General features: G+C 43.4%; 1 protein-coding gene across 1 annotated transcript in view; it reads right to left on the reverse strand.

Annotated features, from left to right (window-relative positions):
• Positions 1–13088, reverse strand: part of ZNF212 (zinc finger protein 212) — a 25622-nt gene that overhangs the window by 3051 nt on the left and 9483 nt on the right. Inside the window, exons 3-4 of the mRNA XM_010843886.1 lie at positions 12396–12672; positions 15–236 (exon numbers count right to left, since the gene is read on the reverse strand). Coding sequence (XP_010842188.1) covers positions 15–236; positions 12396–12672 — 499 coding nt within the window. The remainder of the gene's footprint in view (positions 1–14; positions 237–12395; positions 12673–13088) is intronic.

Below are 13088 nucleotides of genomic sequence, written 5' to 3' on the forward strand. Positions count from 1 at the left end.
GAGAAGAAGCTGGCCGTCTTCTCGCAGTCAGCCAGCTTCTTCTCGGCTGTCCCCGCCCGCCCCTCCAGAGTCAGCAGGCGGGCGGCCTGGGACTCCACCTTCTTCTCCATGGCCTGGATGGCGGCCACCACGGTCCAGAGCGAGATCTCTGTGGTCTCCAGGTAGGAGCTTTTCTCCGTTGCTTGTGGGGGTGGCCTGGAGGAAGTCAGAGGGCTGGAGCGGTGCTTCCTCCTGTGCTGAAGAACCAGGTGCAGGGTCAGGCGGTCAGCGTCTCTTCCAAACAACAGGTTAAAAACACACAAGGGGTCCAGGAACACTACGGCACCCAGTTTCTACCTTTTTTTTAGTTTAAAAAGCATGTGCTTTTATATTCTGATACCTCAAATTACACGTATATGCCATACCAAGAAAAAACTGAAAAGGAGAAAGAAAGAAACATGTATGTAAAATATCACCATCCAGAAATAGGCTGTTGAAATTTTGGTATGTTTCCTACAAGGTTTCCCCCGTCTCCCCCAACTTCTAACTTATTTTATTTTTCAACAAAACTGCCATCATATTGTAAATGTTTTGTTACCTGCGTTTCAGTATGACTTTCCCGTGTCAGTATTCATGTTTTTAAGCCAATGTTTTTCTATTTGATATTTTAGAGTATGTGTGATACTCTGCTATGATAAATGATGTGATTCCCATCCACTCTCACCTCCACATTCCTGCCAGACTTCGCAGTGGATCATGTCAGCTCTGCAGGTGGCTCCCCACAATCAAGACAAAAGTCCTTAGCAGGACCTACAAGACTCACCACATCCACCTTTGCACCTTACCAACCAGGAGAGTGAAAACTGAATCCTTCAGAAACATTTACTTAAATGACCTGAGTCCTCTGGCACTGTCCTAGGCTTCACATTTTTAGGGTCTGTCCCTGACAGCGGCTGAGGCTCAGAATTAATAAAACCAGCACCTGGGAAGTGTCCTGAGCTGTCGTCTTGCCCACACTGTGTTCATGGCAGTCTTAAACCCCCAAAGCTCCATATTCTCTTATATGGCACACACTTTATTCAAGGCTGCTTCTGTAACTATAATGAGGACATGGAGAACAAGACATTGGAAGGAAATACTTTTAGAAGAACTGCCAGGGCCTGAGCTTATGGTCTAGAGAAAGAGGGGTGAGATGAGGCCAACCAGTGGTACAGAACTGAACGCTTAAGTTTGGCCGTGACCTACTCCAGGTAACCAACTCAGTCCGTTACTGAGCTATTTAAGTCAAAGGCTTAAATATCCCCCTTAAAAAACATGTAAAGAAAAGTTTAATGTAAACGAAAAATACAAATGAAACCAAAAAATTCGATTACTGGATAAATTCATTTCACCACACATTCTGTTCCTAAGTCTCTAGTTTATTGGCATCTCTTTCCCTTCTGTGGCCCAGCACTGTGTTACTTGCTAGCACTGTTTTCCAAACAGGAAGGTGGGCTGGGATCTAAGCAGAGAAACAACATCCCTCCTCTTCCATGTCGTCAAAGGCTAAAAAGAGCAGGCAAGCCAAGCTTCCTCTTTTCTTTTGTTTTAAATTATCTATCATGACAGAAACAATGTGAATGTCCATCAACTGGTGAACGGATAAACAAACCAATGGTGGTCCATCTGTTTGTTATGGGTTGAATTATGTCTCCCCAAAAGGACAGGAGGAAGTCCTAACCCCCGTACCTCACAATGTGATCTGACTTGGAGATAGTCTTCACTGCCTATCAAGTTAACATGAGGTCAGGAGGGTGGGCTCTAATCCAAAGTGACTGGCGTCCTAAGAATGTGGGAGAAACACAGACACGGAGACAAACAGACACAGAGGGAAGACACGGTGCGAAGGCACACGGGAGCAGGCGATCGCGCGGCTCTGGAGGCAGAGGTCGGGGTTACGCTGCCACCAGGCAAGGAAGCACCTGGCGCCACCAGAAGCCAGGGGAGAGCAGGGGTCAGATGCCACCCCACAGTCCTCGCAAAGAGCCAACCCTGCGGGCCCCTGGATTTCAGACTTCTAGCCTCCAGAGCTGACAGACAATCAATTTGTTGGTTAGGCCACCTAGCTGGTGGGCCTTTGTTACAGCAGCCCTACGAAAGATACACCTTATATCAGAATGGTTAGGGTTAGTCACTCAGCGTGTCTGAGTCTTTGCGACCCCACGGAGTGTAGCCTACCAGGCTTCTCTGTCCATAGAATTCTCCAGGCAAGAATACTGGAGTAGGTTGCCATTTCCTTCTCCACCTTATATCAGAATACTCCTCAGCAATAAAAAGGAACAAATTATTGATACCTGTAACAACATGGATGAATCTCAAAATCACAAATGTGAAAGAAACCAGACACAAAATGCTACATACTGCATTCATTTACACGACATTCAGGAGAAGGTAAAACTATAGACACAAAACAGACCAGTGGTTGCTGGGGCTGGGACTGGAGGAAATTAATTACTTAGGGGGTACTTTTGGGGATGATGATGACAATATTCTGTAACTTGGTAATATGATGGCTACACATGTCCTCCTTGGAAGGAAAGTTATGACCAACCTAGATAGCATACTGAAAAGCAGAGGCATTACTTTGCCAACAAAGGTCCGTCTAGTCAAGGCTACGGTTTTTCCAGTGGTCATGTATGGATGTGAGAGTTGGACCGTGAAGAAAGCTGAGTGCTTAAGAATTGGTGCTTTTGAACTGTGGTGTTGGAGAAGACTCTTGAGAGTCCCTTGGACTGCAAGGAGATCCAACCAGTCCATTCTAAAGGAGATTAGTCCTGGGTGTTCTTTGGAAGGACTGATGCTAAAGCTGCAACTCCAGTACTTTGGCCACCTCATGCGAAGAGTAGACTCACTGGAGAAGACTCTGATGCTGGGAGGGATAGGCGGCAGGAGGAAAAGGGGACGACAGAGGAGGAGATGGCTGGATGGCATCACCGACTCAATGGACGTGGGTTTGGGTGAACTCTGGGAGTTGGTGATGGACAGGGAGGCCTGGCGTGCTGCGATTCATGGGGTTGCAAAGAGTTGGACACGACTGAGCGACTGAACTGAACTGAACACATTTTTCAAAACTCCCTGAACTACAGTTATGCTTAAGGAGTGAATTTTATTGTACGTAAATTACATCTCAGTAAATAGGACGCAGAGTATCAAGGAAGGAGAAAATGTTAGCTATCGTAAAAGATACCATAAACAAAATCTAGAAACAAACAGGGAGAATATTTGTAAACAGGATATGAATCGGGAAGAAAAGATAAATAACCCAAACATAAAACTGCAGACTATAAATTATTTGCAAAAGTGGAAATGTAGGTGGTCAGTAAGCAGATGAAAAGACAACCACATGAGCGGTCAGGAACGCAGATACAACCAAGTGAAATCACTTTTCATCAACCTGGTTGAGAAATATGAGAGAGGGGGGCAAGGGAACAACAACCAGAGCTGATTATGAACTGGTAATCTGGTACCTTCGTAACATTCCTGGAAGCAATGAAAAATACTACAAACTTGAGGGAAGAAAATATCCAAAAGGTCACTAAAAGCCCTTTCACCTAGTGATACCACCAAGGGACTCTTCAAAAATAAACAGATTATTATTCAGCGACATACATACGAAGATGACTGATTACTGGCAACATACTTTGGAAGAGCCCAAACCTGGAAATAATCTTGACGTCTTTTTTTTGTCTGCACCAAGTGGCTTATAGGATAATTCCCCGATCAGGGACTGAGCCTGGGCCACAGTAGTGACCAGCTCCCCACGGGGCTCAGTGGGTAAAGAATCTACCTGTCAATGCAGGAGATGCAAGAAATGCAGGTTCGATCCCTGGGTTGGAAAGATCCCCTGAAATAGAACTGGCAACTCACTCCAGTATTCTTGCCTGGAGAATTCCATGAACAGAGGAGCCTGGCGGGCTACAGTCCACAGAGTCGCAGAGTCCAGACACGACTGAAGTGATGAGGGACACGGTGACGGTGCCAAGTCCTAACCGCTGGACCGCAAGGGACTCCCTCTAGATGTCTATTAAGAAGAGGATGGTTAAATAAATCGTGGCACAAAGATGATGTTACACAACTGTTAAAAAGAATGAGTGAGACCCACATGTATGATCTGGAAGAATGTTCATCATACACTGATACGATAAAGCCAACTCTGAGGGAAATACATTTATTATGACTTCATTTTCCTAAAGAAGAGACAACATAAGTGTTTATGTTTGTTTTAGCACACAGGAAGGTGTGGGAAGATATTCACCAAACTATACTAACACAAGTCAGCCTCAGGATGTGAGAAAGAGGGATTTTAATCTTTGATTATAAACTATTGCTTGTTTGACTTTTTCACTGAACACATACTTCTCTATAATTTTTTCCTTAGCTTTCATACATAAGAATACTCCTGAAGGCAATGAGAAACCTTTAAAAGTACACTTACACTCACCACATTTCTGGATTTTCTGGGACAATCCTGCTTGCAAATTCTATCTTGTTGTCAGATCATGTATCATACACCGGGCCTGCAGCTATGGCCTGCTCTTAGGAAACCTACAAGCTGCTTGAGTAAAACACTAAAGCACAGTCTTAAAGTGACACTCGACAAAGCTGGACAAGATGATATTTAAGGTTGCTTCTGACTCTGAGATAGATGACTTTTTGTATTGAACAGATTAAAAAAAGAAAATTTACATAATACATAAAATATATAAAGTCGTGACAATAAATCTCCATGTAACCAGCATTCAGGTAAAAAAGCTATTTAATTAAAGTTAAACACATATGTGTACACACACACAGAGAATACCTTGGAGATACTGTGGGTTCAGTTCCAAACCACCACAATAAAGCAGGTATGACAATAAACAAGTCAAACGAATTTTCTGATTTTCTAGTACATATGAAAAGTTATGTGTACACTATTCTGTAATCTAATGTAATAGCGTTACATCTAAAAAACAGTATATACCTTAATTTAAAAATACGTTATTGATAAAAAATGCTAACCATCATCTGAGCCTCCAGGGAGTTGGAATCTTTTTGCAGTATTAACATCAAAGATCATTGATCACCATAACAAATATAGTAACAATGAAAAAGTTCAAAACATTTTGAGAATCACCAAAACGTGACACAGACACACGAGGTGAGTACATATGCTGGAAAACTGGCAGATGACAGACTTGCTTGACGGAGAGTTGCCAGAAACTTCAACTGCTGAGCAACACTGCCAAGTGCAGTAAAGTGAAGCACAACACGCTCGTGTGCGTGTGTGCCTGTGTTATCTATGTATCACTTTACAGTCCTTCGTGCAACTCTCTGAAGTAACTACTATCCCGAATTCGTTTTTTCACTATTAACTGCCCTTTTTCATTTTTTTTTTACGTTTGTTTCCAAAAAATATATTCTTCTAATTTTTCATGTTTTAGTATTTTATATAAACAAGTCACTCTTCTACAACTCCAGGGAACAACTTGGTATTGCCGGTGGCTCTGATTAATTCATTTTCACTGCTGTATAATATTCTACCATGTGACTACACCACAGTTTATTTTTCCATTCCACTACTGATGTTTCCTCATCTTCGTCATTACAAACAGTACTGTGATGAATAGAACTGTACCTGGCTTCTAGTGGATATGGGCAAGTTTCCCAAGGCATAGTGCTAGGAAGGGAACTGTTGGCTCATAGGGTATATACACATCCTGAACTTAAATAGATAACGTCAAATGGTTTCCAAAGCAGTTGTACCAATTTCACTCCCATCAGAAGTCTGTAAGTATTCTGGCTGTTCCACAATATCATCAACATTTGTTACTGTCAAACTAAAATTTGTGTCCCTGTATCACTGGAGAAGGAAATGGCAACCCACTCCAGTGTTCCTGCCTGGAGAATCCCAGGGACGGGGGAGCCTGGTGGGCTGCCGTCTATGGGGTCGCACAGAGTCAGACACGACTGCAGCGACTTAGCAGCAGCAGCAGACTGAAAGTGATAGTTGCTCAGTTCAGCAGCAGACTGAAAGTGATAGTTGCTCAGTTGTGTCTGACTCTTTGCAACCCCATGGATTGTAGCCCCCCGGCTCCTCTGTCGATGGAATTTTCCAGGCAAAAATACTGGAGTGGAAAGCCATTTCTTTCTCCAGGCTATCTTCAGGACCCAGGGATCGAACCTAGGTCTGTTGCACTGCAGGCAGATTCTTTACCTTCTGACTTGACACACCAGGGAAACCCTTGTGCGTGTCCCTCTATAGATCTGAAATGATATCTCATTATGGTTTTCATCTTCATTTTTGTTATTACTAGCAAGGGATAAACATCTTTCCTTAATGTTTACTGGCCATTCAAATTTCCCCTTCACTGCTTAAGTCTTTTGTCCATTTATCTTTTGGGTTATCTGACTTCTCTAAGTATTTATGAGGTTGTCTGATACAATTTGTCTGTAAATTCTGTACACTAATCTATCAGTTATATGTATTACAAATCACTTCCCTTATTCGTGCCTCATTTTAAAATTCTCTTTACTACTGTTCAATATAAAGTTTTAATGTAGGTGAGTTTTTTCTCAGTATTAATTCTCTTGTGGTTTGCACTTTCACGTCAGGCATATAAAAAACATCTATATCACACGATACTGTCTTCTAAACACTTGACAGTTTTGACTTTCATATTTAATTATTTATCTCAACTAGAATTGAGACAGTATTTGTGTAGAGTGCAAGCCTCAATCTTCATATGGGAAGTCAACAGAGCTAATACTATATACTGAAAAACCCATCATTTACCTGTTATCTCTGTCATAAATCAAGTTTTCATACATGCAATCAGTCTGTTTCTGGCATCTCTCTTCTGTTCTATGGGTCAATTTTCTACTGCTTTACCAAAATTACCATCTTAATGACTATGCTTTTTGATAATTATTGATACCTGGTACAAGTCCCTCTTACTTATTTCACAGGAGTATCTTGATTATTTTGGGGCTGGTGATAGTCTACAAGTTTGAAAGATTTCACAAAAATATGTTTAGAGATTTTGTCTGGCACTGCATCAAATTCATAGATAAATCTGAGAAATGACATCTTTAGAATAAAAATGTTTCAATCCACTCACAGTACATACTCCTTTCCTAACATGTTTTTAATATCTTTTGCTATTTAAACATATTCCATAGGTATCTGTTCCAATCATCAATTGCTATATCATAAATAATTTTAAAACGTAGTGGCTTAAGACAACAACATGTATTTTGCTCACAAATCTGCAACTAGAGGAGGCTTTGTCAGGGACAGTTTGGTCTACATGTTCTGTTCGATAACTCTGCCTAAGGTCCCAGTCTGCAGTCAGCATCAACCACTAGAACACACTTGCATTTCTAATAGGGCATTTTTGCCTTCTCTCTTTTTTCTTCATTAATCTCTCTAAACATTGAAATTATATATTGATAGCTATGTGGACGGAGAAGGCGATGGCACCCCACTCAAGTACTCTTGCCTGGAAAATCCCATGGACGGAGGAGCCTGGTAGGCTACAGTCCATGGGGTCTCAAAGAGTCGGACACGACTGAGCGACTTCACTTTCACTTTTCACTTTCAGGCATTGGAGAAGGAAATGGCAACCCACTCCAGTGTTCTTGCCTGGAGAATCCCAGGGATGGGGGAGCCTGGTGGGCTGCATCTATGGGGTCGCACAGAGTCGGACACAACTGAAGTGACTTAGCAGCAGCAGTAGAAGCTATGTGGATAAAAAATTATTATCCTCTGTGTCCGTGCTGCACAGTATTACTGAAGGAAAGTTACACAGCTCAAAATAGCCTGGAGTTAAAACTCCCCTCCGGGTCCTCCCCACCATTCTATGCAAAACAAAGAATTCTCTCACCCAAAGAAAAGAAATGGACATTAAGGTTGATTACGCCCAGCTCCCAGCCGGTCCAGCCTCTGGCCAATCTCCAGAATTCCTTGCCCCAGCCGTTTAAGAGCTAACTACTCCAAACAACCTTAGAGAAGAAGAGGCCCCCTTAAGACAGTAGATTTCCACATATATGCCTATATATACTTACTCTTCTTGGGTAAGTGCAGCAGCTTACTGGTCTGACTGGTGCCCCTTCTCGCCTCATTAAAGGTGATCTGTTCCTGTAAAGTGCCGGTCTTGTTCTTTTTCCGAACCTTGCTTTCTCTAACTCCCTTACCCTACAGTAACAGCCACCAGAAACATGCGGATGCTAAAATTTAATTAGAATTAATTAAAAATGGAGTTCTTCAGTTCCTCAGCTAGTGAGCTACATTGCAAGTGCTTGACAGCCACATGTACTTTGTTCCTACTACACTGAACAGGGCAGAGAATATTTCCATCATCTCAGAAAGCTCTATCGAATGCACTACACCCTTACTAGTCTTTTATTCATAAAATACTAAGGTTGTGTTAAAATTTCTACTATGACAGTGAATTTTCCTTGTAGTTCTATCAATTTTTGTTTACTATATTTTGAGGCTATATAATTAGATGCACATAAGATTAGAAACATTCTATCAGGATGGTAATTAAGTCTTTTACCATAATAAAAGCAGTAGTAGCCCTTTATCTCTAGCAATATTAATACAGTTAAGTCAATTTTCCTTTTTAAACAAATACTGTTTATTTTTTTATTTTATTTTTGGCTGCGCTGGGTCTTTGTTGCTGTGCATGGGATTTCTCCAGCCGCAAGTGGGGGCGATTCCTCATTGCTTCTCCCTGTGGGGGCTTCTCTTGTTGTGGAGCACTGGCTCCAGGAGTTGCAGCACAAGGACTCAATAGCTGTGGCACATGAGTTTAGCTGCTCCACGGCATGTGGAACCTTCCTGGACTGGGACTGAACCCGTGTCCCCTGCAGCGGCAGGTGGATTTTTAACCACTGAACCACCAGGGATTTTCCCATGGTTAGTATTAGCCTGGTACATGTTTTCATATCCTCTTATAGTGAAACGTTTCTATAGCTTTATCTTTTAGTCATTATCTCTTATAAACCATTTGCCAAACTTTAACCCAGATGGGCAGATCAATCTCTGCCTCTTAACTAAAACATTTAGTCCATTTACATTTATTGTAATTGTTGGTCTATTTTTATTTTTACCTTATTTGTGCTATTTATCTCATCCTGTTTCTTGCCTTCTTTTAGATTGATTTTTTTCTTATTCTATTATTCTCCCTTTTGAATTTAGGTTATATAGCCAATGTCTAGGCTTTTAGCAACCATCCTAGAAACTGCTTACAAAGACTTCAAACATCTGAAATTTGATCATCTCTTCCTAACGTTGGAGAAGGCAATGGCAACCCACTCTAGTACTCTTGCCTGGAAAATTCCATGGACGGAGGAGCCTGGAAGGCTGCAGTCCATGGGGTCGCAAAGAGTCAGACATGACTGAGCGACTTCACTTTCACTTTTCACTTTCCTGCACTGGAGAAGGAAATGGCAACCCACTCCAGTGTTCTTGCCTGGAGAATCCCAGGGATGGAGGAGCCTGGTGGGCTGCCGTCTATGGGGTCACACAGAGTCGGACACGACTGAAGCGACGCAGCAGCAGCGGCTTCCTAACATTTATATCAACGCTGCCATGTATTTTAATTCTATCTTTGTTTTTAACCCACAAGAGAGTATTACTCTTTTATTCAGACAATAGTTGTTTAGATTTACCCATTTTAATGGATATTTTATTACATTATCACTTTCCACTTAGGATAATTTTCCTTGTACCTTAAGTACATTCTTTAGAATTTCTTTAATGAGTATACTAATAACAAATTGTCAGTTGTCTGAAAATATTTTACCATTTTTTTAAAAGATACTTTTGAGAAGTATAAATATGGGACTACATAGTTATTTTCTTTTAGCCTTTCCACAATGCCAATCTACTGCTGGTTGGCTTCCAGAGTTGCTGAGATGAACCTCATCAGTCTTAAGAATGGTTCATTTGAAGCCAATCTTTTTAAAGAATTATCTCTGCATTGTATTCTGTACCTTCACCATTATGTGTCTAGGTAGAGATTTCTTTATGTTTATCCTGATTGGGATCTACTGGGCTTCTAAGTGTTTGTATTTGCATCAGTCCTATGATACCCTCGCCCATTAACCACTCATCAAACATGGCCTCCAGTGCAGATTGTGTGTGTTTCCTATTGGAATTCCAATGTTTTTCTTCTGAAATTGCAACCTCTGAAATCTCTGAATGACTAATTTTTTGTCATTTTACTGGCTTTTTCTCAGTTTTTCATTACTTTTTGCATAACTTTTATTGGGAATTCATTTTTTCTTAGATTTTATCTATGAGAATTATTTGAAGTCTGAGTTAAGTGCTGAATACTTCAGAGAAGATTTGAGGTCATATGAATTCAGGCAATAAGCCCACTGGAGAGTCAACATGAATTCTCAAGGGGCACCTTGTACCCATCTCTCAGCACCAAGGTTTGTCATGATTTTCTCTGCAATTACTCCCTAGAGGTAAGAGCTTACTTCCAGTTCACCCTTAAGGTTGCCCTTTGAAGTTTCAACGTTACAAGACTGGAGTTGAAGGCGTCTGAGACTTCCCATCTTAGGCTGTGAGTTTTGTCTATTTTCCAATGCCCCTTGAGGTTATAAACACTACCAATGAATGTTCAGTAAATGTCCTCAGAGTTGGCTTCAGAAATCCTTCTTATCTCTTAAGAGCTTGCTCTTTCATATGCTCTACTAACTACATTTCAAATATATTTGTTCCCTCCCCCACCTCAGAATTTTTGGTTGTTTTCATCAGGGCACCCTTTGGCCATACTGTCAAATAAGAGTTACAGAATCCTTTATCTGAAGACGAGAAACGAAATACACTTGAGGACAATTTAAATATGTTCTGCATTGATAGATCCAGAAATTAATTAAGGCATACTTGGGGATTTTGGAGGACAAGACTTCCTTTTAACAAGATCTGTTGAAGACATGTAGGAAACTGCACTGAACAGTTAGGAAGAAGTATTCTGGAAGTTAGTAATGTATCCTCCAGCCCAACTTTAGAATTACAACGTGGTCTTGAGGAAAAGGCAGGTCTTTGACTAGATCACCTTAGCTTAAAGGAATCAAATGAGGTAAATATAGTGATATTGTGAACATCTGTGTCTTGTCATAATTCATTGAAAACACACACTGTATCAAGTCTCCCAATCCTTCCCCTCTTAGTTCTTAACAACTTCCCACAAGAATCAAATACAAGACACCCAGCTCATGGTCAAATTTTCACAACAGGATCTCCTTAGCCCTCTCACATGATTCTGAAAGTGTCTCTAGATAAAGAAATGCTGCCCTAAAGACCAACTGAACTCCATCTGCCCTTTCTACAGCAAATCTTCTTATATCATCAAAGTAACCAACACTTCGTAATAAGAGAATGTCAGAGCTGCCAAGAACCTTGTGTGATGCAAACTCAGTCGCTTCAGTCATGTCCTAGTCTTTGAGACCCCATGGACTGCAGCCCGCCAGTATCCTCTGTCCATGGGATTCTCCAGGCAGGAACACTTTACTGGGTTGCCAAGGCCTCCTCCAGAGGATCTTCCCGACCCAGAGATCAAACCTGGGTCTCCTGCATTGCAGGCGGATTCTTTACTGTCTGAGCCACCAGATCATCTAGTAACTAGCCAAACATTCAATTTACAGCTACGGAAACAGAAGCTTAAAGTGAACTCAGTTACCTAAAACCACTAGACTGGATAGCTGAGAGCTGAGTTACGGGCTAAAACCCAGTTTCCCGACTCCGTGCCCAAGCTCCACGTCTTGCCATTCCCTGAATGGGGACATGTGGGAGAGGAGATGGAAAGAGATCGACAGCTTCCCACACAAAAAGCCAGCAACTTACACCGTGAGGGTAACACCTGCCCCCCGGGGAGAGAAAGCCCAGCCTTAACTTCAACCAGCGCGGCTGCAACCCAGGGCAGAGTCTGCAGCAGGAGAGCACGGCAGAAGGAACGAGAGCAACCCCATCAGGCCGAGGACGAGCTGGTCACAGAGAAGCAGAGTCCTGGGGTCCCGGAACACGGGGCAAGTTCGCTGGCAATGACGGGGACCCAGAGTTTCCCATCCGCGTCTCATCAGCCAGAAAACGGGCTCTCAGGGCGCGACGGAAACAGGTCGGGACGGTAGCAAATCCAAGAACATGAAACAAGCCTCGGAGAAGTTTCTCGGGAAGACGCCGGGGCTACGGCCGACGCGGAGGGAACCGTCCGGGAAAGAGCAGGGCTCTGGGGTCGTCGGGGGAAGGTCAGCGTGGATCCGCGCCAGCCGCTGACTACCGACGCCCAGCCCCGCCGGGGCCGCACCTCGAAGTCCAGCCCCCGGCCGGGGGCTCCGCCACCCTCAACACGCACCCGGGCCCGCACGAGGAGGACTCTTACCCGAGCAGGTGCCAGCTCCGCCATGGCTGCCACCCGGGGCCCGTCTGATACGCCTCGGGCTGCGTGCGGGGTTTCCTGGGGGGCCCGCCGGCACCTCCTGGCAACCGCCCCCAGCGCCGTGTTGATGCAAGGTGCATTGTGGGAGTCCGGCCCTCCCGGGCCAAGACGGGCGCCACCCGCCGATCCTCGCCGCGCGGGGTTTCCCCTGGCGCCTCCGTGCGGCAGGAGGGTGAACAACACCTCGGCATTCAGCCCGAGAGGGACGGGAGGACGAGGACTTTCCAAAACAAGGGCAGGTTGCAAATTTAAGACGAACCTCCTATAAGCACAGCTTCATTAATGAACCCCAAACAAGCAATTGTCTAAGTTTTTATTGTGATACGTTTACCACTCCTTATCAAACATTTAATTCCATTTAAATTCATCTCTCAGTGGTTTGGAGAGCTTCCCTGGTGGCTCAGACGGTCAAGAATCTGCCTGCAATGCAGGAGACCCAAGTTTGATCCCTGAGTAGGGAAGATCCCCTGGAGAAGGGAATGGCAACCCACTCCAGTATTTCTGCCTGGAGAATCCCAAGGACAGAGGAGCCTGTTGGGCTACAGTCCATGGAATTCTCCAGGCCGGAATACCGGAGTAGGTAGCGTTTCCCTTTTCCAGGGGATCTTCCCAACCCAGGGATCAAACCCAGATGTG

Source organism: Bison bison, unplaced genomic scaffold (genome assembly GCF_000754665.1).
Source record: "Bison bison bison isolate TAMUID 2011002044 unplaced genomic scaffold, Bison_UMD1.0 scf7180017864191, whole genome shotgun sequence".
Taxonomy (NCBI): Eukaryota; Metazoa; Chordata; class Mammalia; order Artiodactyla; family Bovidae; genus Bison; species Bison bison.